This window comes from Leiobunum rupestre, chromosome 2 (genome assembly GCF_980474605.1).
Source record: "Leiobunum rupestre chromosome 2, qqLeiRupe1.1.hap1, whole genome shotgun sequence".
Classification (NCBI taxonomy): domain Eukaryota; kingdom Metazoa; phylum Arthropoda; class Arachnida; order Opiliones; family Sclerosomatidae; genus Leiobunum; species Leiobunum rupestre.
The window spans coordinates 73,861,518-73,887,312 of record NC_143385.1 but is presented as its reverse complement, the minus strand read 5'-3'; the positions used below and the strand labels follow the sequence as shown (position 1 = coordinate 73,887,312).

General features: G+C 34.3%; 1 protein-coding gene across 2 annotated transcripts; it reads right to left on the bottom strand.

Moving 5' to 3' along the window:
• Positions 1–2,827: 2,827 nt before the first annotated feature.
• On the bottom strand, positions 2,828–25,540 carry LOC149958996 (synaptotagmin-12-like). 2 transcript variants are annotated; one of them, XM_090165115.1, is made up of 9 exons: positions 25,110–25,540; positions 15,637–15,883; positions 13,172–13,499; positions 11,497–11,647; positions 5,330–5,459; positions 4,537–4,749; positions 3,994–4,138; positions 3,669–3,802; positions 2,828–3,457 (listed from the first exon to the last, which is right to left on the bottom strand). In XM_090165115.1, the coding sequence occupies exons 2-9, from the start codon at positions 15,823–15,825 to the stop codon at positions 3,287–3,289; spliced, it is 1,461 nt and encodes a 486-aa protein (XP_090021241.1). In that variant the 5' UTR covers positions 15,826–15,883; positions 25,110–25,540; the 3' UTR covers positions 2,828–3,286. The 2 variants fall into 2 exon arrangements, with proteins under 2 accessions (XP_090021241.1, XP_090021242.1); XM_090165116.1 differs by having other exon boundaries at positions 3,994–4,114.
• Between the last annotated feature and the right edge of the window lie 255 nt (positions 25,541–25,795).

The window sequence follows — 25,795 nt, the reverse complement described above, 5'->3', positions numbered from 1 at the left end:
CATTGTAACCCGGCCACCTGAATTAAAGGCTTTAAAAGTCGCTCGATGACTTAGGCTTAAGGTGGTGCCTTGGGTATTAGCCTAGCTGATTTGTATTATAATTATTATTTTAGATTTAGGGGGACTGACATTAATATAGCCCCTCATTTATTTTACTAATTATCAAACAAACTAACTAGTCGCAGTCAAAACTATTGTAGTTGCATGAGCGAAGGGCAAGACACTCTGTGAACTCGGTGTACACTGCCGTACCTTTGACAGTGCTAAATGGAACTCGCGAACTCTTGAAAAATTGTACCTTTAATAGTGCTAAATGCATGAACTCGGTGTACAGATTATCTGAGACTGTCTTAACCCACGTGCATGAGTTCGTATTGACGTTTCATTTCAGTAAGGTTGATTAAATTTGTTACCCAAAAATGGGAGCTGCAGTTAAGTTACCCCACCAACTTTTCTCGGAAACTAATCTGTGGCATTTAAAATCTCTTGTGTGGCATTTAAAATCTATTGTGTGGCATTTAAAATCTATTGTGTGGCATTTAAAATCTATTGTGTGGCATTTAAAATTATTGTGTGGCATTTAAAATCTAAAGTGTGGCATTTAAAATCTATTGTGTGGCATTTAAAATCTATTGTGTGGCATTTAAAATCTATTGTGTGGCATTTAAAATCTATTGTGTGGCATTTCAAATCTATTGTGTGGCATTTCAAATCTATTGTGTGGCATTTCAAATCTATTGTGTGGCATTTAAAATCTATTGTGTGGCATTTAAAATCTATTGTGTGGCATTTAAAATCTATTGTGTGGCATTTAAAATTATTGTGTGGCATTTAAAATCTAAAGTGTGGCATTTAAAATCTATTGTGTGGCATTTAAAATCTATTGTGTGGCATTTAAAATCTATTGTGTGGCATTTAAAATCTATTGTGTGGCATTTCAAATCTATTGTGTGGCATTTCAAATCTATTGTGTGGCATTTAAAATCTATTGTGTGGCATTTAAAATCTATTGTGTGGCATTTAAAATCTATTGTGTGGCATTTAAAATTATTGTGTGGCATTTAAAATCTAAAGTGTGGCATTTAAAATCTATTGTGTGGCATTTAAAATCTATTGTGTGGCATTTAAAATCTATTGTGTGGCATTTAAAATCTATTGTGTGGCATTTAAAATCTATTGTGTGGCATTTAAAATCTATTATGTGGCATTTCCTCGCGTGGACTTGGGATGGCAAAGAGGGTATTTTGGCATGAACAAAAATATGGAGGCTGTCGTTAATTTAACCTCACGTTTAATTTTAGTTATCTCCTTTATGTTTATGTAGCCTTCTTTACTGAGGTTTTCACATTCAGTCGCATTGTGGTCGCGAACAATTGAAATAAAGTTTAAGGGACGGATAGAGGGGCCAACTTAACCGACCCCTAAAATTGTAAAAACCTTCCCAAAAATCGTTTTAAAACTATCTTTGAGATGAGTATTCTATAAACATCGCATAAGTTACCTTCATAAAACTACTTGATAGCAAGCCAAGTAACTATTTAAAATTCGTGTTTTGTATTTTATTTCAAAATTAAAAACTTCTAGATAATTTTGTGTAAAAATATATGTAGAATAGGTATATAGATTTGTAACTTTTAGTTAAGCTGTGTTTTAACTTACGTTAGTGTTGTACGCATTTATCAGTTGTTTCTGTATTTTGCTAGAGTAATGCCTGTAACCAGATTTGCAAGTGACTAGAAGAAATACACCACTGAATCAACCGTAAATTTTTATTATACCTATAACATCTCATTAGATGTACGTCCATCTCTCTGATATCCTTTATCCAGAACATTTGTGACTTGATATCAATTAACATTAAGGGTTATGATATGCATCTTCCCGCAAATACATTTTTTTACTATTTAATTTAATCTGAATTTTACTTAGCTATTTCGGTTATGATTTATGTTTGATTGCTTATAAAAGATATCCGTATAAAACCAATTATCAGTGCAATTACTTATGGTTGTTTTAATTTACCGGTATAATAGGCCTAATTGTTAAATATATTCAACCAGATTATTTTGTTTCTCAAGTTAACTGACTTTCCAAAGTCGAGCAAATTCTCTGTTCCTTAAAACATAGCTTATCGAGCGAGCTTTAACTACATAGACACTGAATAAAATCATAAATAGCATAATGCCCATAAATATAAACGAGACCGTGCTGCCATGTAGCGGCCGAATAAATCGAGAAGATTCCGCCTAGTGGCCGATGTAAAAACAATTTTCGTTGGTAGCAAAATTGTCTTCTAATAAAAGTCACTATTTCCTTCATTATATTATAAATTGTTATTCACATCATAATTTAACAACGTTTGTACAGCTTAGTTTAAGTACAAAATTCTCGAATCATTCGATACATCTCTTTTGCAAGTAGACATTGACCTTTTTCAAATCGTGTTTTAAAATCTGTCAATAGAGAATGAAATATTTATTTTCTGTACAGTCTTGGTCAATACCAGAGCTCATGTTTTCAAGCGAAACAAGCTTTGAATTTCAAAGGTGACATGGTTATTTTGACGATGTTATACTTATGGGTATTATGTTATTTTTTTAGAAATTATTTATAATTACATTGAATATTATTGGGTGCTACCACGTAGAAATTATATAACACAAATATTTTTAAATTTCATACGACAACACATTTTCTAACGCTAAGCGTAAATATACAAATTAATTTGAAAATAATGTTACAAATATTAAATTACAGGGTGAGCGTAATACAAAGGTAAACCGTCATTAATATTCCCAAATATATAAAAATTGAGACATGACCCATTCATACCAATCAAATATGGTAACATTCATCAGTTTGTGATATCCGTTTCAATTGAAATGTCCTTTTAATTTCTGACATCTGAACACGTAACACGATCAATTGATCATATACAGGTATAAAAGTGCGACATGGTTAATATTTGAATTACTCAAGAGTGTAATGCATAGGTAAAAGTAATTCCCACCAGGTGTTTTAGCCATTATTTAAATTAACAGAGAAACGATACCACACCTTACGCGCTTGCTCGACGAAGTTATTGCGTTTAAACAAGGGGATATTTTCCATTAACGTATATAATAAAATTAAAATTGCGTAGGATAACAATTTGCAGTTATTTTTTAAAATCCATATTGAAATATAACATTTTACAAAATTGTATATAAACTAACAGTAATTGTAAGTTTTCTTATGGAGCATAATTGAGAGTTCCAATGAGAGAGAATGTTTGGAAGAGAGCCGCTTATTTTCTCAAAGGATGCCACATGGCATTCGGTTTTCTCAACGAAGTCATCATTTGATTCCAATGCGACAAAGACTTTCCGGAGCAGTGGGGTCCAACAAAAACGTGGCCAATCGCCGGAGTCTTCCCGTCATGTTGATGTTCTGCCACAGTCAATCGAACTTGAACATTCTATTCAAATAATAAGAGCAAATTAAACTTCTCTTGGTGCCAAAACTTAGAACTCATTCGCTACTGCTACGAATCCAAATTTGTGTTATGCAAATACTAGAAAATCATGCATATTTAAAGCTCAAGTACGAAATTATCATTCAATTAGTTTCTCAAATTTGTATTTATAATTATTGATAATAAATTTTCTTCAAAATAATATTGGACTCACTTGTAAGGCATGAGAAGGTACGGAGAAAATCATGGCCTCGTTAAATATTGGGTTGTTTTCTCCCTTTTTCAAAGATGTCTTCTTTTTACTTATCTTCTTACCATTTTGTAAGAGGTACACTTTTACAAACGCATCTGAAAAGTGTTTAACAGAACATACAAAATTGTTAATTTTATTTTATGAATTGTTATATATATATATATATATATATATATATATATATATATATATATATATATATATATATATATATATATAATAAAATTAATAAAATAAATAAATGCATAAATACTTAAAAACTATTCAGAAAAATTAAATATTTTACCCCCAATGTCTTTGTTGTTGGTCCATTTCAAATTCCTGGCTTTGACCACGACAGCAGTCAGCCTTTCTGCAGTTGGAAGGTAGCTTAACGAAAACATGATATCTCCAAGGTCTGTTATTCGCTGGAAAATCCAAAGACGATACTCCTAGTATCGTTTACACTATCAACACCATATTCTAAAACTAATGTCAGAAAATTTTCTGGTGCGCTCGTTTAAATGTGTGCTAGCTAAAACATATTTAGGATTAATTTTTGCTACTAGGAATGATTATAGTCAAGCTACTTGGTTTCGGCAGGTCAGGAGTGAATAACCAATGAATCAGTGATAATCATTCCTATTAACAACCATGACCGCCGAGAACTGGTCAAAAGTAAAGCAATTTTGGGCCCAATGAAAACCGATAGGACTAGCTGATTATTAATATTTTATATAAACCCGAATTATAGGACAATATATTTGTTTCTAACTCACGCCCAATCAATTTTTATTGTTGCCAATATATTGTACGCTAGTGTTCGATTTTAAAGAAAAATGGCTCATACCTGATTCGAGTCGACGATGGGAAACCAACCAGTGAAAGCTCCAGCGTTGAGGTCAATGTCGCCCAGTTTCACCTCTGACTCTCCGATCACTGTGTGAGTGTATTTGTCCGACGTGTAGACGTAACAGAGAACAGATCGGTTAATAAGTTCTTTGCGATCGACGCCAAATAAAAACCTTTCTTTAAAAACGGGATCATTTGTCTTCCTTTGTAACTGAAATTAAATTGATTAAATAACTAGTTCTTTTTTGAATGATTGTATGTATTTATGGTGAAACATAGCGAAAATTGTGTTTTATGATACGTTTTAATCAATTTTATAGGCGTTTGAAATAAGATAGAACTATTTTGGTTTTTGAAACGCGAAAATCAATATGCACTGTAGGTTTCAATGAGAGCCCATTTTTGGTTAACTATAAAAAGCGATCTTTACTGATTTTACTTCGTGAGAGTCTGCTCTAAGATTTCAATTATTTTCTTTGACTAGGATTTACATAAATTACAGTTTTTTGTAGACCATCAATTATTTTCTATAAAATAATTCATATAGCGGTGTAAATGGTACACTTAAGCGATGCTTTCCTGATAGCTTTCATCGCTTCAAATGATGTTCCAATAATATTATTTTAATTTCCTTTTTATACAGGAATAATTATATTATAATTTAGAATTTAAGGTTTTGGAAGCGTAGAGGTTTTTTTTCGTGCCTGCGGTCCAACATAATTAGTGTTAGACGCCAGTACTAAACATTTGCAAGGTTTCACCATAACGTGAATTTTGTTAAGTAAGCTTACTCTTGTTTGAAGATTGGTTGATTTATCTGGTAGTAAGAAAATTCTGACGTAACTATCTACGACGACATTTGGATCTGGGCCCACTAAATCACGGGCTCTATTAACAATAACTATTAAATCTTCGGTTTCACTGTAAGATAAAAAAAATACACGATTAAGTTAGTTTAAGCTTACCGATATCATAATGAATATCGTGTAAAAAGCCATAAATAATGAACCATTCATTTAATAAAAATCTTAGTATATTCGATTGCTGAAGACTCCCAATAGTTGAAAAGAAAATTTACTTTTGGTCAGACGTTCCGCTGTTAAATGTTCGTTCGTTTTCAATATTGGCTGATGGGCTCACAATTTGCCATCGCCCTACACTCAATATTTTAATAATGATAATCATAATAATAATAAAAATAATAATCAGCTAGGCTTATACACAAGGCACCACCCTAGGCCCAATTCATCTAGCTACTTTTACTGCCTTTAATTCAGTTGGCCGGTATCATTCCAATTACATGGAAAAGAAACAGGGCGTTGCCTTTCCATATCATTTTTGTTGGTTTATCAGTTATTACATACGTATTAACCCAATGGGCATATTATCCAAAACTTCCAAAGAAAATATTACCTAAAGGTCACAGTTGGTTTTTTTAATAAAAGAAACAAATAGGAATTTCTTAAAATCTGTACTGATTACTGAAATATAGAAACGAGAACAGCCTTTGGCTATGCTAAATATGTAACAAGTTACTTAACCATACAGTACAGTCCAAGATAAATGCTCACCGGTTACTAGCATATGAAACTGAGCACAGACTTTGGTAAAGCTAAATCTGTAAGCAATTGTGTAATCATATAGCACAGTCTAAGCTACCACCTATCTTAAGTGTTAATTTATCGTAAAGGAAATATCGAAGAAAACTGAAGAATCAACATAACAAGTTGGCAAGCCAAAATATACCTCTCCTCGGAAGAGTTTCTAATTTTCAATGAGGCATAACGTGTTTCCGTAGTGAATCCCGCCTGATACTACCCCAAATTGAAAAACAGTTATACTACATCTAATGACAAAAAAGAGGGCTCTTTTGGAAAAAGTTTTCCCTAATTCCGAGAAACTGCGAACGCAGTGATAACACTTTGCCCCGAAAATGCGTACGCGTTCGCAGCCCAGGCCCACAGACAGACAAACAGACACGGTGATTGTAAAATCCCTCCTAGGGGACATTCCTCGTAATAAGAATATACCGAGATGACAACATAAAAAGTGGTTGTATTCGTGCTCATTTGAGCACTACTTAGTATTGACAACACATATCAATTTAGCGATCATCTCAACATGGTCATTCTCCCTAATTATAAATAAATACGTTGATTAAAATCTATTTAGGAATAATAACTCATCCGTGGCCTAAAATAGTGGGCAGTTCTGGCAGATTTGGGCAGTTGTAAAACTCATATTTGCAGTTCTAAAATTGGATTTGGGCAATGCTTAAAAATTATAAAAAATTTAGTATATCTGATTACCTCATGGAAGATGTCCCGGTCGACGGGTCTTTCCGGTACATCTCGACAAACGCCACGAATTTTGCTGTACTAAGTTACTTATTTACAGCCCTTTTCTCTCTCATAATTTTGGTTAAATATTCGTCTGCTACAAATTCTGTATTCACCACTTTTTTAGCTCATTAAAACGTTGCCTACGTTATAATAAAGGCCCGTGCGCGGGTGATATTTTTATTTCTTTTCTGGTATTTTACTTCGCCAAATAAATCCGCTAGGTTTGCTCGTAGCTGGACCGTTGCCTAGGAAACGGATCCCCATAGATTGAATGTAACAAATATGGCGATGTACCGGGGACTCTCTGCCGGGGAGTGGACTGCTCGCTGAGCTAGGATGTAATTAACGTTTCAACATCAATAAAGAAATTTAATTACCAAGAAATATGAAAAAAGAAAGGTAATAACTTCTTATATTTCATTTATATAAATTTTTTCAACAACAATAGTTTTACTTATTGGTTATAAATGTATATAAAGCTCAGCCTAACAGTGATCACAGATAAATCTATTCCATATTGACTAGTAGATTTCATTGTCGTGATAACTAACTAATTAATTATTTGTGTTGTAGGTGAAACATAAAAATGGTTGTCTGTTCTGTACTTAACTGTAATGAAAGTGAAAGGCAAAGAAGCAGGAAACGCAAGAGTCAAGGTGAAAATGATAGTTTACATCATATTAGTTTCCACTCATTCCCGAAAGAAGAGATTTCAAAAAGAAAATGGATAGAAGTGATATTTGGTCAAGCTAACGTTGCGGACAATATTAAATTAATCGATGCGCAAGGAGATGCAAAGGTGTGTAGTAAACATTTCAAAGCAGCCGATTTTAGTTCATCTTGCACGAGAAGACGTTTACACCCTAATGCTATACCTAAACAAAATATTAACTGTGGTAATGTCAAAAGCTCCAATATTAACTGTGATAATGTCAAAAGCTCATATATTAACTGTGATGGTGACAAAACCAAAATTATTGACTGTGATAATGGCAAAACCCTAAATATTGATTGTGATAATGGCAAAACCCAAAATATTGACTGTGATAATGGCAAAACCCAAAATATTGACTGTGATAATGGCAAAACCCTAAATATTGACTGTGATAATGGCAAAAAACTAAATATCGACTGTGATAATTTTGAAAGTTCAAATTGGTCCAGAGATCATTCATACTGCAAAAAAAGGAAAGAAAATGAAGAATATGAAATCCCGGCCACACCATCAACTCCAAGAAACATTTTAACGCCTATTGAAAATAACTCTTGCCAAAGACAAAGTGTGATAAGCAGTTGCTTTCACTCTCCTGATAAACAACAATGCAAACCAGTCTTGTCCCCAATTAGTTGCATTCAAGTTGAACCAAGTATTTTAAGAGACAGATTTAAGCGATTCAAGAGAGCTCTTCGTGATGATGACAGTGTTCCAGCCGCAAAGAAACGCCTATTTACATCTACAGACAAGTTACAAACTAGGACAAAAACCAAAGTTCCTAAAGATATTTATGATGTTACAGTTCCTAAAAATCCAAATATTTTTCCTAAAATTCTGAATAGAATTGATCTCATTCAGCCAGTTCCTTCAGAAGTTTTTTCCGATCTCACTTTTCCTAATGAAGATAATCTATCTTTTGCTCAAAAAAATGGATCTATCCGAAATGATGAAGAAGAACCCCAGATTGAAGGCGCACTTTCTTTTACTCTTGGAAATGAATCTAATATACACGAAGAACCTAATGCAAATCAGCTATCCTCTACTTGTGACAAAGAACCTAATAACGAACACAAAGATCATACTGTTAATAAAAGCTGTTGTGGTAATGACAGGAAAGAAACTCGAGATTCATCAACACAGGCGTCTCCTTGTATAAGGAAAAGGGCTTCCAAAAATTCAACTCGTAAACTTAGTAGAAAGGTCTATACATTAAAGAAGAAGATTCAAAAAATGCAAAAAACTATTTCTAACTTAAATGTAACAGTCAAAAAGCTCAAGGCAAAAACCAACAACGTAGAAGTAAAACAAGTAAATAAAATTATGGAAGCTGTTAATACAATGGACGACATAAAAGCAAAGTTTTTAATTGAACAAATTCTAGCATATGGTAAGAAATATAAACCCTACGAAGAATCCACTCTACGAATATGCTGTCTCATATTTAAAAAGTCCCCTGCAGCATATACTTATATGCGGGAACTTGAGATTCTACATCTGCCACACCGTACCACACTCAAAAGATTTATGGGTCATTCAAGTGGTGAAGACGGCATAACAAAACTTTTAAAGCAAAGATTGGCGATGGAATTTTCTAAAGTACAAAATGACAAAGAGCTTATGGGGTATCTAATATTCGATGAAATGTCAATAAGAGCAAAATTACTTTATGACCGAAATTTGGATAAGTTTTTCGGTAAAACAAGTGAAAGTATCCCAAGAGAAGAAAATGATGACCAAAGATTGGCTACACATCTGCTCTGTTTTATCTATCAAGGACTATCAACGAATTTTAAACTACCCGTTGCATATTTTTTTACTGAAATTTGACTGGAGAGAAGTTGCACAAGCTTCTAATTGAAGTCATAAAAGCAGTTGAAGAATGCGGGTTTCGCGTTTTAAGATTAGTTTCTGATAATGCAAAAACAAATACAGCCGTATTCAAAATCTTAGGAAATGGAGTTTTAAAGCATCAAGTCCAACACCCACTCGATCCCGAGCGAATAATGTTTGTTGCATTTGACCAAAGCCACCTTATTAAGAATATTCGTTCACAATTCCTTGCACGATATTTGATTTATATTGGCCATATAATATCGTCAGATTTCTTAATACGAGTATACAACATGCAAAAAGGTAACATCGTGAAGGCTGCCAGAGGTCTCACTCGTAAAGTACTCTTTCCATCCAGTTTCGAAAAAATGAACGTGCTTCGAGCAGTTCAGGTTTTTTCTCAGCCGGTAACTGCTGCACTCTTAACTCTACTTGACCTTAACATGGTGAGCGCCGAAGAACGAGATGATCTAAAAGCAACCATCTTCTTTATGGAGGCTGTCAGAAAATGGTTTGAATTGCATGATATTTGCAACAGAACTCATGGCCATTATAGTCGCAATGACAACAAAGTTCCTTTGGAAAATATCGAAGACTCCAGATTGAACTGGCTTACTGAAGAATTCCTACCCATGATTGACATGATTCAATCCAATGCAACGTTAAAAAGTGAAAGGTTCACTGATGAAACCTATGAAGCACTGACCGTCACCACATATTCGACAATTGGCCTTGTGAAATACTTATTACTGTATGGGTACAAATATGTTTTGACCAGAAAATTGTCTAGCGATGCAGTGGAAGAGGGCTTCAGTCAGCTTAGGAATTCTGGGGGATTCAATGATGTTATGGATGTAAGGTCGTGCACTCTAGGGTTGGAACACGCTCTCAAAATTGGAATACTCAAAGCATCAACATATTCAAATGCGAGCAGAGGGAAACTTGTTGAAGTTGCTTCGTCAGACTCAGGATTTGGAAAAAACCTTGTTTCCAAAGAAGACAAACAAATTTCAATTTGGCTCGATTCCCAGGACTTAAAGAAAACACTATCACCATACTTGTTGCAAATTTTAGATTCAATGGAGAAATTGAAAGGAAATGGTAAGCTACATAGTTTTCTATTTAATGATGACTTTTAATAATAACGATTGTACTCTTTCAGAATATTGTCCTCCAACAATTCCAAATTGTACGGTTGCGATGATTGGGGGGTACATCATCAAAGTTGCAGAGGAACATACCACATGCTACGATTGCATTGACAAACTAATTCAACCAGTATCAAATGCACCAATATTCAAATTAATAAGATCACAAGATAACGGTGGTTTGAAATACCCTAGTAAATTATTAGTTTTGTTATTAGTTGCTGTAACAGAATTTACAAAGTTATCTCTACAAAATCTACCAAAAAACCATATACTAGCCACAGCAGTACAAATAATATTACCTCATTTTTCGAAACCACTTATTTGTAATTGCGGGGATGTAAACCTACCCAAATTACTGTTAGAAAAGTTTTTAAGGCCTTTACTATATAATTACGCAAGAGATGTGAGTGATACATTGCACATTAAGAAACCTTTGAACTACGTACCATTATCAAGAAAGGTACATAAAGTTTAACCGCTACTAATATTGAATCAACAATGTATTTTCCTATTATTTAACAGTGTACATTAAAAACTCTTCAAAAGTTAAAAATTTATTATTTATTTTCCCTCATACACAATAATTTTATTAATGTCCCCAGTTCCCATAAACTTTATGGAAATCCCTAACCATGTCCAACTTTCTGCGCCATCTCTCGTGGTAAAGTAGAAAATAAACAAGACGTCGAGTCTTTAAAAAATACCCCCCTTGTTGGGGAGCGCACACGGGCCTTTATTATAACGTAGGCAACGATTAAAATTATGATTTGGGGCCCTTTGGGGGTTCAGTTTGTATTAGGACAGTTCTAAAAATTCCTTATTGTTGCCCCTGACTCATTCCAGTCTTTGAACTCGTAGGCAAATTGAGGATGTTTTTTTAAAAAAACAAGTGTAAGTAAAAAGATATGAAAAAAACTCACTTGTCATATTCTAATCCTATTTCTATTTCACCACTGTGCTGCGGTGATTCTAAAGCTTCGAGCACTACGGAAGTATCGGAAGACACACTGTCGCAAGACATGGCTCTTTGGAGCCTCTGACCACTTGTATTGATTGGGACTCCGTCCAACGCTGAAATAAATGAACTTGCCGTTACTTATTTGGCAAGGCACCGATATTAATATTATATGATATAAACAATTCCCTCGACAGACTTCCTGTTCTCTGTTTTATTAAAGGCGTCACATTACCAAAGAAACTTAAAGAAAGTTTATATTTCATAACATATGGCTTCGTTATTGGAACGACCAAAACAAAACTAACTCAATATCACTTTTATATAATAAAGGGGATTATTTTGCGAACTTTCTAGAGATAATCCTTAACTGCGATAAGAAATAATAAAATTATCTTAATATTATTAAGACTATCGAGTGTGGTGAAATAATAACTTCATAAAGAGATTTCCAACGAATTAAAATTAAATTCTAATTTTAAGCCTCTTTCACAAAGCTGTACCTGGAAACTATATTTGTATACACTTGGAATGTCTATGTAAGACCACGCTGGCCCTTACGATTCTCGTAGAATGTCTATGTAAGACCACCGCGGCTCTAATGCCTCTTGTAGAATGTACAATTGTCCATATAAGACCAATGAATATTGTCTATGTTAGACCACTGTGGCCCGTATTGATTCTCGTAGAATATCTCAATTTATTAATTCTGAGAATTTCTTAGAGTTATACAGTAACGTGTCGTGGGCTAAGTCAACTTGCGCCTTGTGCCCAAGTAAGACCACGGTGGCTCGTAATGATTATCGTCTATTTAAGACCACTTTGGCTCTAATGATTCTCGTAGAATGGCTATTTAAGACCACCGTCGCCCTTATGATTCTCGTAGAACGTCTATGTAAGACCACGGTGACCCTTTAATTATCGTAGAATGTCTATTTAAGACCACCGTGGCTCTAATACTTCTCGTAGAAAGTCTATGTAAGACGACGGTGGCTATTATAATTATCGTAGAATGTCTATGTAAGACCACGGTGGCCTTTATGAATCTCGTAGAATATCTATTTAAGACCACCGTGGCACCGTGGCCCTAATGATTCTCGTAGAATGTCTATGTAAGACTACCGTAGCCCTTATGATTCTCGTGCAATGTCTATGTAAGACCACGGTGGCCCTTATAATTCTCGTAGAATGTCTATGTAAGACCACGGTGGCTCTTATAATTCACGTAGAATGTCTATGTAAGACCACGGTGGCTCTTATAATTCTCGTAGAATGTCTATGTAAGACCACGGTGGCTCTTATAATTCTCGTAGAATGACTATGTAAGACCACGGTGGTTTTTATGATTCTCGTAGAATATCTATGTAAGGCTACGGTGGCCTTTATGTTTATCGTAGAATATCTATGTAAGGCCATGGTTGTTTTTATGTTTATCGTAGAATGTCTATGTAAGACCACGGTGGCCCTAACGATTATCGAGAAACTGGCGTGGTTTACAGTCGATATTTACTCTTTGCAAAGGGTTTTGATAAAGAAAAGCAAAGTCGTACAACCGATGTAGTTTAAGCCCCTCCCGTTTCTCCAGACGCATTTGCAGCGTTGTGCAAATGGAAATACTTTTCTGTAAGTATTGCACTTACAGACAGATTCTGGGAATGATAGATCAGGGCTTCCTCGTCCCTCACTATCTGCTGATTTCTGTTTTCGAAATGCTTCGGATTGCATGATAGAACTTTTTGAAGGAGGCGGTGGCAAACAGGCTGGTAATGGAACGTTCGCTACTGAAACTGGAGCTGGCTGTGGTGGGCAAATTCCTCCTTGTAACGCAGCCAAAGGCCCTCCGGGATATTGAGCGGATGCCATTTGGAACCTCCGGTTGTCCTCGGCTATCTGGATATTTTTTCCCAGCTGGTCATACCGCTTGTACTGTCCACTTATATCTAAAACTAAATCCGAGTCAGAGGATACCTGCGGAATACCAAATCGGAAGATTAAGTCATTTCCAATTATTTAGAACTATCTACGTTTTGTTCGCGACAAAGAAATGAATAAAATAAATTGTCATACAAGGGCGAGTAATTTTCTGAGTATATTATTGTTCAGTTTAGGAGATAGGGAGAAGTAAAATAATTGACTTCAAACGAGGTTTAAAAGATGAAATAATAATGTCCGCGCCTAGAGCAAAAGCTTTTGCACTCTCGGATATTTATTCTTAGTGGAATCCATGAATTCCGACATATCGTGAAATGGTACTCGAATCTGAGATTTCCAAATTATTGGAAGTTAAGCCATTGATGCTCACATCGATGGGCTTTTATTGTTGCTCGGCCTTTTTGGTAGAACTGAAATGACCCAAACACGTACCGATAAAAGAATGAAACTGTATTTTCCCGTTAACATTTTATACTGTATAGGACTTTTATGTCCGTCTAAGGACTTCGATAATGGCTAAAGGGTCACAAAACTAGGATAATGCTTTACCAAAAGTAGCGGTTAAACGGGTACTTGGTAATAAGGTTATCGTTTGAAAAGGCAGCGAAAGTACTCAAATTTGATAGCTGGAGGGACGCCAAGACCAAAGCATTATGACCGAGCCGCTTAAAAGCTTTCATCCGCTCTTAAACAAATCTGCGCCGTAACAAGAACTCTTATACTTAAATAATAATAGCGGCTCGTTCTGCGATACATCTCCTTACACTTATAGTTCACAAAAAAGTACACTAACTGCAATACGAATAATAACGTTAATTTATTCATTCTATATATGAATAAAAGTCCCCTTTAGGTACAATTAGCCTTTCCATTTAACAAAAACCACCTAGCGGACTACGAGATATAACTGCCAGATTTACGTCTCCAAATTAGACGCTTTGTCTATTAAAATGGCAAATCGCCTGCTCCATCCAGCCTAGACGTCGATTTGGGGATGATAAATCAGGAGAGACTACGTTTTGAAACTATATCCAAATTGGCGGATGTGTTAATGTGTTAATGTGTATGTAGAACATCCCGCCATGCCATGGTAGTACCAATAAATACATGATAATTAGTTTTTTACATTCGATTAATATATCGTAATTCAAATAGGGAGGAAAGTTTTATTTTTTAATGCGTTCAAAGAAAACGATAAAATTATCTTTCGAGATTCGCTTATTTCATATGGGCTGGTAAATTAAATCTGTGACATTATAAGTTCATCAAGGTATTGGTTTTAAGTAGGTATTTTGTCCTAGATGCAGACGGATTATACTCGAAACGCTATCTGTTGCAATTCATGTAAGGCTATATTCACATTTAAAGTCCATACTTTAACATATCGTTACCTATCGGACAAAATAAAAATTAAATGGACGCGGGAAAAATTGAAGCAGGCAATGAAAATTAAGATAAATGTAAAAGTAATAAAGTCAGAGCGACTTTTTTGTTCTAAACAACTTGTCAGTGGCCTTTAAAAAGAAAATTATAATCAGCCAAGGCACCACCATAGGCCCAAGTCATCTAGCGACTTATAATGCCTTAAACACTTGGCCGGGTTACAAATCAACGGGACAGTAACGAAACCAGTTGGTAGTAACAATGGCGTGTAACTCTTATTAGTTAGAATCCGTTCAAAGTGGAATTCCTGGTAATAATATAGCAACTGTCCACTCAATCATTGCCCCTATATTTTGATAAGGCCCTAGTTATTATTGATGGCAATGAATCTTTGACTTTTCTTCGAAAAAACGACTTATGGAAAAGGAAGCTAAAACTCGCCAAAGAACCATTGTAGATAATTATAATTATATTTTACTATAGTGGACATTAACCCAATTTATATATCCCATATAAAATATATCGTTAAGTCATTGTCAAATTTGAAAACGAGCCAATCAACGCGAGGTATATTTTATGTCCCGCTTTTTGGGTAAAAATGTAGCTCAAGTATCACTTTTTGATTTCGACGCTAGCGATATCTGTAGAAGAAAAAGCAACTACACGTTGAGCCAATACTTGCAGCAGTGACAATGTCGAAGGGCGGGGTCTAAAGTCCTGCCCCTTCGACAGGTTGATTCCGTAAATTATATGAGTATTTAGGAAGAAATTGATGGACGTGTTTTGGTACCATGTATCCGTTGGAGCCCCTGTGTTCACTTTTGGTCAGCCGGACGGTTTCTTCCTTTGAGCCCGAGATCCAGGCCTGTATCCAGGTCCATCCTCCCAAGATTCGACAAAGACCCAGAATAATGGCAGTCACGATCACGCTGACGCCAATCAGCGTGATCGCCACCGCCCAATCCCGCATCACTGCCATCTGGTTGATGGGGAAAATGATTGACACTCTTTTAAATACACTCCTCTAGCTGAAGCTCCTGCAAAAAAAGAAATTCAATCATCTTAGACCAAATCCTTTAATTTTATTATAGATTTTTTAATATATTGATAAAGAATTATTGAATTATAAGTATTAAATAATTAATAGTTTATAAGTATTACATAATAATTAATTTGTAAGTATTAAAAAATTATTAATTTATGATTTATAAAAAATAAAGAATTTCTAAGCATTAAATACTTATTAATTAATAAGTTTTAAATAATTATTAAAGTATAAGTAATAAATATATATTAATTTATAATTATTAAATAATTATTAATTTATGAGTATAAAATAGTTATTAATTTATAAGTATTAAATAGTCATTAATTTATAAGTATTAGATAATAATTAATTTATAAGTATTAGATAATTATTAATTTGTAATAAAATAACTAATTAATTATTAATTTGTAATTAAATAACTAATTAGTTATTAATTTGTAATTAAATAACTAAATAAATATTAATTTTTAATTAAATAACTAAATAATTATTAATTTGTAATTAAATAACTAAATAATTATTAATTTGTAATTAAGTAACTAAATAATTTTAAATTTGTAATTAAGTAACTAAATAATTGTTAATTTGTAATAAAATAAAATAAATAATTATTGACTTGTAAATAAATAACTAAATATTTATTGATTTGTACTGAAATATCTAAATAATTAACACATCGGAAAATAAAATTAATTAAATAATTATATAATTAATACATTTTTAATTAATTAGTATGGATACTTTATTAATTTCAATAATAGTGAAAAAGTGCTCTTTCTTCTGGACGTAAGCCACGGTGCCGGATTTACGAGAAGATAATATTTTCCTTAGCACTGCCCGTCATTTCCGGAAAACTTTTAATAGGATTAGATACCCATTTTTCTTAGCCTTAGGAGATTTGGACATCAATCAAGAAGGATTCGGCCAAGAAAAGGAAATAATCCTTTCCTGGCAGTTCAGGCTAATGCACGCCTACGATAGGTGAAGAAATGAGGGTGCAATTTGTTGGAAAAAGATTTTCATTTCGAGTAAATATAAGCAAGAATGAATTATCGTTAACTGAGAATTTGCGGTTTACGAACTATCGTCTCCGCCTAGAAGTAGGGCCACCTAGTGTGCGTTCGGACCCTGGTTAAAAATAAATTACAGGCCCCAAGAGAGCCATTGCTGCTGGAGATTGATATACTTTTTCGGAGTGAAACTTGGAAGAAGTATACCTCTAATCTGGGTCCCTAGGCTACAAGGGCCCCCGTAATTAGTACCGGCTTACCCATCTCTAATCGGGCCTGCCTACAGAAAAAGAGATAATATCTTTCCCCTTTAGCTGTCAAGAGATTAGAGGCATGGATTGTCTTAAGTAACACACGAGGCGAATATTCTTGATATTACGATCTAATAATATTATGATGAAATAGATAAATTTATTAATTAACTATAGAAGTTTGATACATATAATGCAGTTTCAGAGATTCGTGAATAGCTGAAATCCTTTATAGGTAAGTTAGTTACAGGAAAAATTCAAAACAGCAGTTTTCAACATGTGGGAGTTCAATTTTTTTTTACACAATTGGCGGAATTATCTTTGCTTCGTTTCAAACTATGAAATTATTTATAAATCATTCAGTTGGCAGATCTCGTAAACCCTATCACCAATAGAAATTGAAATGAGATTATATATATACGATTGGTAATTTTTTTCATTAAGAATATATTTAGGTTAACACTCAATACAATCTAATACAATCGCAGGTATTACAGTCACATAAGAAATAACTTGCGCTAGAGTTAGCTCGGTAAAATTTCTCTTTAATTTTTTTGAAATATTGTATTTTTACAAATAAGTTTGTAAATAAAAAAAAATTCAAATTAAATGTGTAACCATTTTAAATTATTAATTGGACTTGCAATTCATCACTCATTGCCCTATATAAGTCTAAGGCACGGTAAATAATCAGTTCAGTAGAGCAAATTTCTAAGTATTTATTGTCAGTGTCTTAAAACAGCTTACTAATAAAAGCAGATATATATTTAAGTTAACAGACAGTGTGTGGGCAGAGCCAGGTTCATCTCGTGATTCACTCCTCCAACTTTCCTGGATGGGCATTTTTTAAAATCCAATCTCAGCTCACAAGCAGTTCGTGTTATTTGCAATAATTGTCTCTCACGCTCTTCTAAAGAGCGGTTAAGATAATGTATCGCTCTCTCATGGCCACTCAGAACAAACGTGTTTGGTGATAGGTCATCTATTTTCTTATCTCAATTTTCGAAGTAAAGTGCGTGCTCTTTCATTCAATCAATATCGAATTAAATACAGCTGAAGCTCTCTCACGCTCAGTTCAATACCAATTATTAGATTTTGCCATAAGTGTATACTATACTAGCTTCCTATAAGTTAGAATCTGCCATAGATCTAACCTTAAAAGCGCTTCCCATAAAAAATCAGAACAGGTATACGTGCCTCCCTGCGGCGATTTTTTGCTGTATCGTTTTAGGAAACGGCTATCTCCATGGATACGAGACGAACAGAAACGTGCGAAGTTAGCACGTAGAACTAGCCCTAACAAAGCTTTTTTTTTTAATTTTACACGGGTGGCGATGGGTTTGTTGGCTGGCGAAATCCTTTGTTTGGGGGAAATTAAAACCAAACAACTAATTTTGGAAGAATATTTTATTCATTTCAATATTAACAGACCTTGTTTTGTAAAATATTCGAGTTAGACTTAACGAGTTCGATCCCGACGTTGAAACGAAACGGGATTTCACAGGCAAGCTAATATTTCGATTTTTCACCATCAGATTGCAACTTCGACGTCTTGGGAAGAATCGCTGTCAACGCACAGACTATGTACGATTCTAACTTTTAGGGAGCTAATATATGATTTTGCTCATCTCATCAAACAGCTCATAGAACAAATCAAACTGATTCAATTGACCTTTCCATTAAATAAGTTACGCTTGCTGAACTTGTTTTTATGTAACTCATGTACAACACGTTTAGTTCAGTTTATACCTAAAAACAGAGTGACTCGTTGAATGTTTCCATATATACAGGGATTTTCGTAGTAAAACGGCAGTAGCAACATCAAAACCAGAAGGCCAATGTTAATTTATAGAATGGCCTATTGTTTAAAAAACGATGAAAACAGCAAAAGTGGCGTGGCGAAAACTACGCGGCATAACCTGCTTAAACTGCATGTAAAGTGTAACTAAAGCAAGTACTTTGGCATTTACGACAGCGCCACATGCGGACTTCATCTGAACTAGATTATGCCAAGTCTTACTCATTCTCTAGTGGCAGTTTGCAGTTTTAGACGTTTCTGCAACTTTGTATTTCCCCATCATTTTAAACTAATAATATCATCAATTTAATCAATAAAATATATTTTAGAACTACCAAACTACGTACAAGCGTAAATTTTATAACAAATAAAACATTATTTTTTAATTATTCGCTTGTGTCAGATTCTTGAGATGTTAAGAGTAAAAATTACAACTCCGATCTTCCATCAATTTATCACTTGATGAAGTGCTCATCCCTAAGGTCCGCTCAATTTCAGGACGAAAGAAATACTTCTCTCTTCTGGTCATTTAATCAATCTTAAATTTAGGTTCTCGATCACCTCAGTAGTTAAAAATAGAGCCTCTTCTTCACTTAAATATTACACATTTCTCACTCATTCCGACCCCAAACCCGACGTACCTCTCCAAAATAAGCTACAGGCACTCATCACTGTCGCTGTCTGTCTGTCTGTCTGTCTGTCTGTGTAGCTGGAGAATTTCTGGGAATCATGAAAATGAAGGCTCAAGTTACAGCTACTAATTATCTGTTAACCTGAATAAATTATGTTACCATTACTGGTTTTTATAAATTTAGTAATAATGCTATGATATTGTTAGAATTGACATATTTCAAAAATAGAAACAAGTCACTATTTCGATTTAAGCAAATAATGTTCTAGAAAAGCTGCAGAATCTGGGAAATAACGTCTTTATCTTGTAACTATGGAAACACAACTTGTTGCAGTTCTAATCAATGCAATGCCTTCGCTTTGCGAAGGTCATTTAAAGCCAAATGGTTCTTTTTGTTTACAGTTTACCTTGTTAGTGTATTGGTCGGCCGGAGGAACAAGTTTGCGTATAAGACGAGCGTGCTTAGAATTGTTACGTGAAAGAAAATTGTTATTCATTCACGAACGCAATATATCAATACGGCTGCTGAGAAAAATGTACTTTTGACATTTACAAGAAGTAAAATCGTTTGCGTTCTGTTGGAGCTCTGGGCGTGATATTTTCGCGTGTATTGTTATGTTGATCGAGGTTGGAAATTTAAAATTAAATTATTCGTTCTTTCTTCCTTTTAAGGCTATAATAATAAGCTAAGCCTATACCCAAGGAACCACACACTTGTTACGCCAATCACGGGTGTCCGGGTTTAACTGCGTTAGAAGGTGGTAGCCAGCCCTTCAAGCCAATGGAGCCGACAGTTCCCTACACTTACTATTATCTCAGCAAGTTTTTATGGAAAATAGCAACCGAAGAGCTCGGGGAAACTCCATCTTACTAGCAGATGGTACGGCTCCCAATTTTCACCAAATGCCACAAGCGGGGATTGAGCCCGGCTCCACTTGCCACGAGGCGATTGCGCTAACCACTTCACCACCCCACCTCGCGCAGCTGTTCACTTCTTTTGTTTGCAAGAATTAATTAATTCCCACATAGAAAAAAGGGTTTTGTCCAGACGATGTTTAGCGTTGCTACCCAACGAACAAAAAATGATTGGTCTCGACAATGACATTCTAAATATAAATTTATGTATTCTTGGTAGTAGTTTTAAAGTGTTGACGAATATTCAAGATAAACAATTTAAGCAAGAATTTCCCTTTTTAGAACCAGAAACTAAACCATATATAAAATGTTCCTTTTAAACTTCAGTAACACAAACCTTTGAGATAGAGTAATGGAATAATATTTTAAGAATTGATTTCCGTTACGTTTTCAACAGTTTATGATTCCAATCAATGAAGTTATAATAGAACCGCGGTTATCGATAAATTAAATTTGCATTGATAATTTAAAAAGAAATTATATTTTTATCAAACTTTATAATTTTTATCTAAAAGTTCCAAAGGTAAATTATTTAAAGTCTATTTTAAACTTTTATAAATAATTTTCTACAAAACGATACTTTAAACCCTGATACTGAAATATTTTAAACTTACATGTTTATTGCCTCCAAGAGATAATCGGCTAAAAGGATTGCCACTAAGGGTAAAAGACAACCTTTAAGAAGACACGACGAGCTACAAACACGAACGTCTAATGTTAAAAGCTATTGTGCCGGGCTGCACGCGAGCGCAAGAGCCCAAGTTGCAAAGATCTAATAATTCCGAGAAAAGGTAAGCTGCTATTTAGTAAATACTGCCCAAAAAACATTTCGGGAAAGCGGACTTTAATTCGGCAACAGGTGAATTGACGTCATCGTTACCTAGATACCATCGGAGACGGAGATTTTAGAAACCGGGTCCGAAAATTACGTTTCCTTGACAACCGTCGAATAAAATTGCTAAAACTTCAACTGGAAAACAGAAGTGCCTCGTAAAACCTCCCCGGGGAATTCCGGTTTGAATTCTGTCGTTCTTTTTTCCGGTTTCGCTTTACCAGCTCCGGAGATTTAAAACTTTAATCCCATTACATGTATTTCCCAATCCAATATTTTTGGTGTTAGCTTGGTGAATCTTTTTATTCTGAAATAAAAAAATCCCCCGTTTAAATCTGCAGATTAACGGTTTGTTTATTTTGAGGTTTGTAAATTTTAAATGGCATCAGTGAATCATTAATACCTATTACCTATACCACATCAAGAGCTATTTAAAACTTCGTTTACAGACGGATGGTATTCGCCTAGAAGTTCATTTATTCAATTCCCACCACCCTCCTACGCATTGTAAACCGGGCACCTGAATTAATGGCTTCAAAAGTCGCTTGATGACTTAGGCCTAAGGTGGTGCCTTGGGTATTAGCCTAGCTAGCTAATTGATAATTACGCAAATAGGATATTGTTGGGTAGACTATTATTTGGATAAGTAACATAATTTTTGATTTTTTAGTCTTTAAAACTGAAGCTTTATTTATTAAAATATGAATGTTTGATTTTAAAACTTTTTAAATCCATGGTGTGAGAAAAAATTAGAAAAATTATATCTTTAAAGAAAGTATCTCATGGATGATGTAACACTTTTTAAGTAATAAAAAAATCTATATTATCCATGAGATCCTTTCTTTTAAGACTTTATTTTTATTATTAATGTTTGATTTAGTTGGGCGTCAAAAATTGGGTACATTTCGCAATAGAAAACCGATTTCTTTCCTAAGCCCTTTGAACTTCGAAAACTGGGAACTAAAGATAGTATATTGAAACAATTCAAAAGATCAAATAAAAATCGCTTTAAAATTGAATTACGAACACTATATACTTTTAAAGCCGAACAAATCTAGAAGCTTAAAACGTTATAAGTCTTTGTTACCACTATAATTGGCTGTTATATTTCTGTTGACTGTTACGAATATAATGTGGACGCCATTGAGTTGGGAATAAATAGAGGTACAACTAAATCTGGCTGGCGCGGGACCAATTTCGTTCAATAAGAAGACTTTATCAAATTTATCGTTCTACCGTAGCGGCATATGTCTCTAGTGGTGGCAACTATATTGCAATTGAATTTTTTCGCGAATCTGATGCGAAATTGAAACGTATGATTACTCGTAACAAACAAACCTTTGAAGTTGTTTAAAAATAATTTTATTCTGTCAACACGATCCTTTTTAATTCAAGTTACGGTGAGTTAGCTAATAATTATTTATTTTTAGCCATATAACTTTACAAAATATAGATGGCGCTACCGCCTAATTATAAAGATGAATTTCGTACAGTCTTATCAGAACAGGTCCCGCGTAACCATGGCAACCGAAATCGTAATTGTAATTCTAGCAGTATTATTCCCAATTCAATGGTGGACGCTAAACCAACAGCGAGGAAAATATAAATCCAAGAAAAAAAAAGTTAAAAACTTAAATTTTTGAGATCAGCATCTGTAGAAGACGAACGAACATTTATAAGCTAGTAAAATGGCCACTTTGGTTAAAATATTCAAATCGTTGAATCCCTTGTGCAGCTTTACATCAGAAAAGGGCCTCTGAGAGCGGGATGAGGGTTGAACGCCCCTGACTTCATTTGTCATGGTTTCCCTCTCTTTCGTCGGACTTGTATAATACTCCCTTCGGGAATAAATATGTCATTCGTTCTTCCAGTAAAATTGTTGTGATTACTTTTAAGTGGAACATTTTTGATACACCGTTTCTTTGTTAAAAACAACGAACTTATATTCAAAAATAGTTCGGATAAAATCACACTGATGATTTAGTCCCATACCAAACGATTTTATGTCCGTATCAGTTTGGTTTTTACGATAGACCTATCACTAAAAGTAAATGAACCGAAGTTATCAGACTGCAATACTCCCCATGTTAGAGGCGTTTTCCTTATGAAGTTACATTTTGACCTCGAATTGGAAATTTTGCGCGCTCCTAGGCCGAAAAAAAACCGTTTTGTTTTTATGAAACCATGTTTTATACATAGAAATAGCTCTATACCAACAATTCCGAAGTGCAATTCATCGCTTCAAAAGACGAGGATGGAAATTAGCTTTTATTTGACTCGATTTTCTCATCATTTTCCTAAGGAAAACGCCCTCCGATTCTGAGCGCTATTTCGATAACTTCCGGTTCTTTTGCTTCTGTTATCATTAAATAATTTTTTAAATAATTTGTGTGCTTTGCTGAAATTTAGTAGTCTCAAAGATTGTTTACACTTAAAAAGTTTCGTTAATCAAATTCACAACACTTTCATTGTCTTTCTAAGTGCATAATATAAAAAGGAATATTAATTCTCTAATGTTCCGTTTCAACAGTGTCTTATTTGTTTGGTGAATAAATATAATAAAACCAGTTGACCCACAAAATTTGTCTAGTGTGAACGAAGCTTTATTTGCCAAAATAAAAGTATTTTAATTGTTATATTTTTGAAAAATAATTTGCTCTAGATAGTAATCTTTTTGCTTTTTTAAAAAAATGTTTGAACAATTAAAAATCTGTGAATATATTTTTTAGAACAAGTGTAGTGTTGTTATACATAAATATATTTAAAAGATTTTCAATTGCGCAACAGTGCCATTTTAATATTCACAAGTTGCAACAATGTACAAGCGAATCGTAAAAATATCGTTTATTAAATATTTGAATAAAAATTCTAAATTATTATTGAACTTAATCGAAATTTAATAGGATTTTATTCTGTTGGGAAATAAATTCAGATCAAAAACTAAGAGATCGATTTTTCTTTTATATGTGTCTAGGAAAATCTAATTGAGTGAATAGGAAATTTAAATATTGTGATAATTTTAAAACGTGAAAACGAAGCGCAGAAATTTTCAATGGTTAATTAAGGATTTTATCTCAACGTAATCGCTCTACCCGAGATTTTTTCAAGCATAATCCGACTCTAATTGAAAGAGATTTCGTTAACTTTGTGTTACCATGAGCCATCTCATTTGGTAATTCATAATTTAGTGTTTTACACATAATAAAATTATGTTCTGTAATACCGTTAGTGGATTTCCAAATAATTTTTAGGGTTAAAGATATAAAACAAAGGATTATTACTTATTTAAAAAGTTTTTAAACTTATCCCTTTTTATATATGAAAAAAATTATTATTTAAGAATATTCACGTTATCAGTATCATATATTAATTTAAATTTTACAATTATAATTTAACATTTATATCTATACTACAACTTTCTACAATCATATACGTGTTTTTGACGGATTAATCAGTTATTTTAATAAGTAAGGAACGCATTGCATCGAACACCATAATAGGAATATACTACAGCGCGTAAAGGATACCATATGCTTTTACCATTCATAAAACCATTCCCAAATGAATCATTTCTCGTAAAGAATCGTATATTTTATTTATACAGTCGTAACTATAAAATTGATGTAATTCAAGCCATATTTTACGGTAGGAAGTTGTATAACAAGACGCGTTTGCGTGATGATATATCCGCATACCGGATAAAATTAACACTCGACATAGTTCTCCCATATACGTTAAAGCGCGTACGAACCCCTCGAATGAAAACCCACAAACGTACCTGAAATCGGAGCTCTGCTGGTCAGAATGAAAATCAAAAATGCGAAAATGTCGAAACGACGAAAAGCAGTTTTACGTTCTTCTAGTCATCCTTGGCCATCGTGGATTGATTAATTGTAGCGGAAAATGTGTTCCGTATGGTGTGTCGAGTCCTTTTGGTGAGTGCGCAGGCTACGCCAACGAATCAAAGCACGTTCTATCGACGCGCCAGTGTAAATCTTCGCTTTCCGGTATCAGCTCGTAAAGGTGGGACGATGATTCCGCGATCTGGAATACGCGAATTCGGGGATAGCCTCAACTACGAAAGGAATCGCGTCGCTAATAGCTCTAAAACAGTTCGACAGCCAGGAATAGCATTCTCTGTGTACGGAAACGTAGACATTCTTCAATATAACTGGTCAGTCAAACAACTGTCGACCACGAGGCCCGCGTGAAGGGGGAGGGGAGAGACTACGAAACGTGCCGACTGTTCCTAAGCTAGAAATAAAAACGCATTGAAGCTTAGAGCGGCCGCTAACGCGCAAGCGTCGAATCGCTTGCAATCGATATAAAATGGCTGGCGTCGGTTACGCTTATGGAATTTTTTCTCCCGTTCCCAAAAAGTAGAACATTCGATCTGTTTTAATTCAAAAGAATTTGTCGCGGCACTAGATGTAGTTGGACGAAAATACGTTTCGCTCTCAGGCT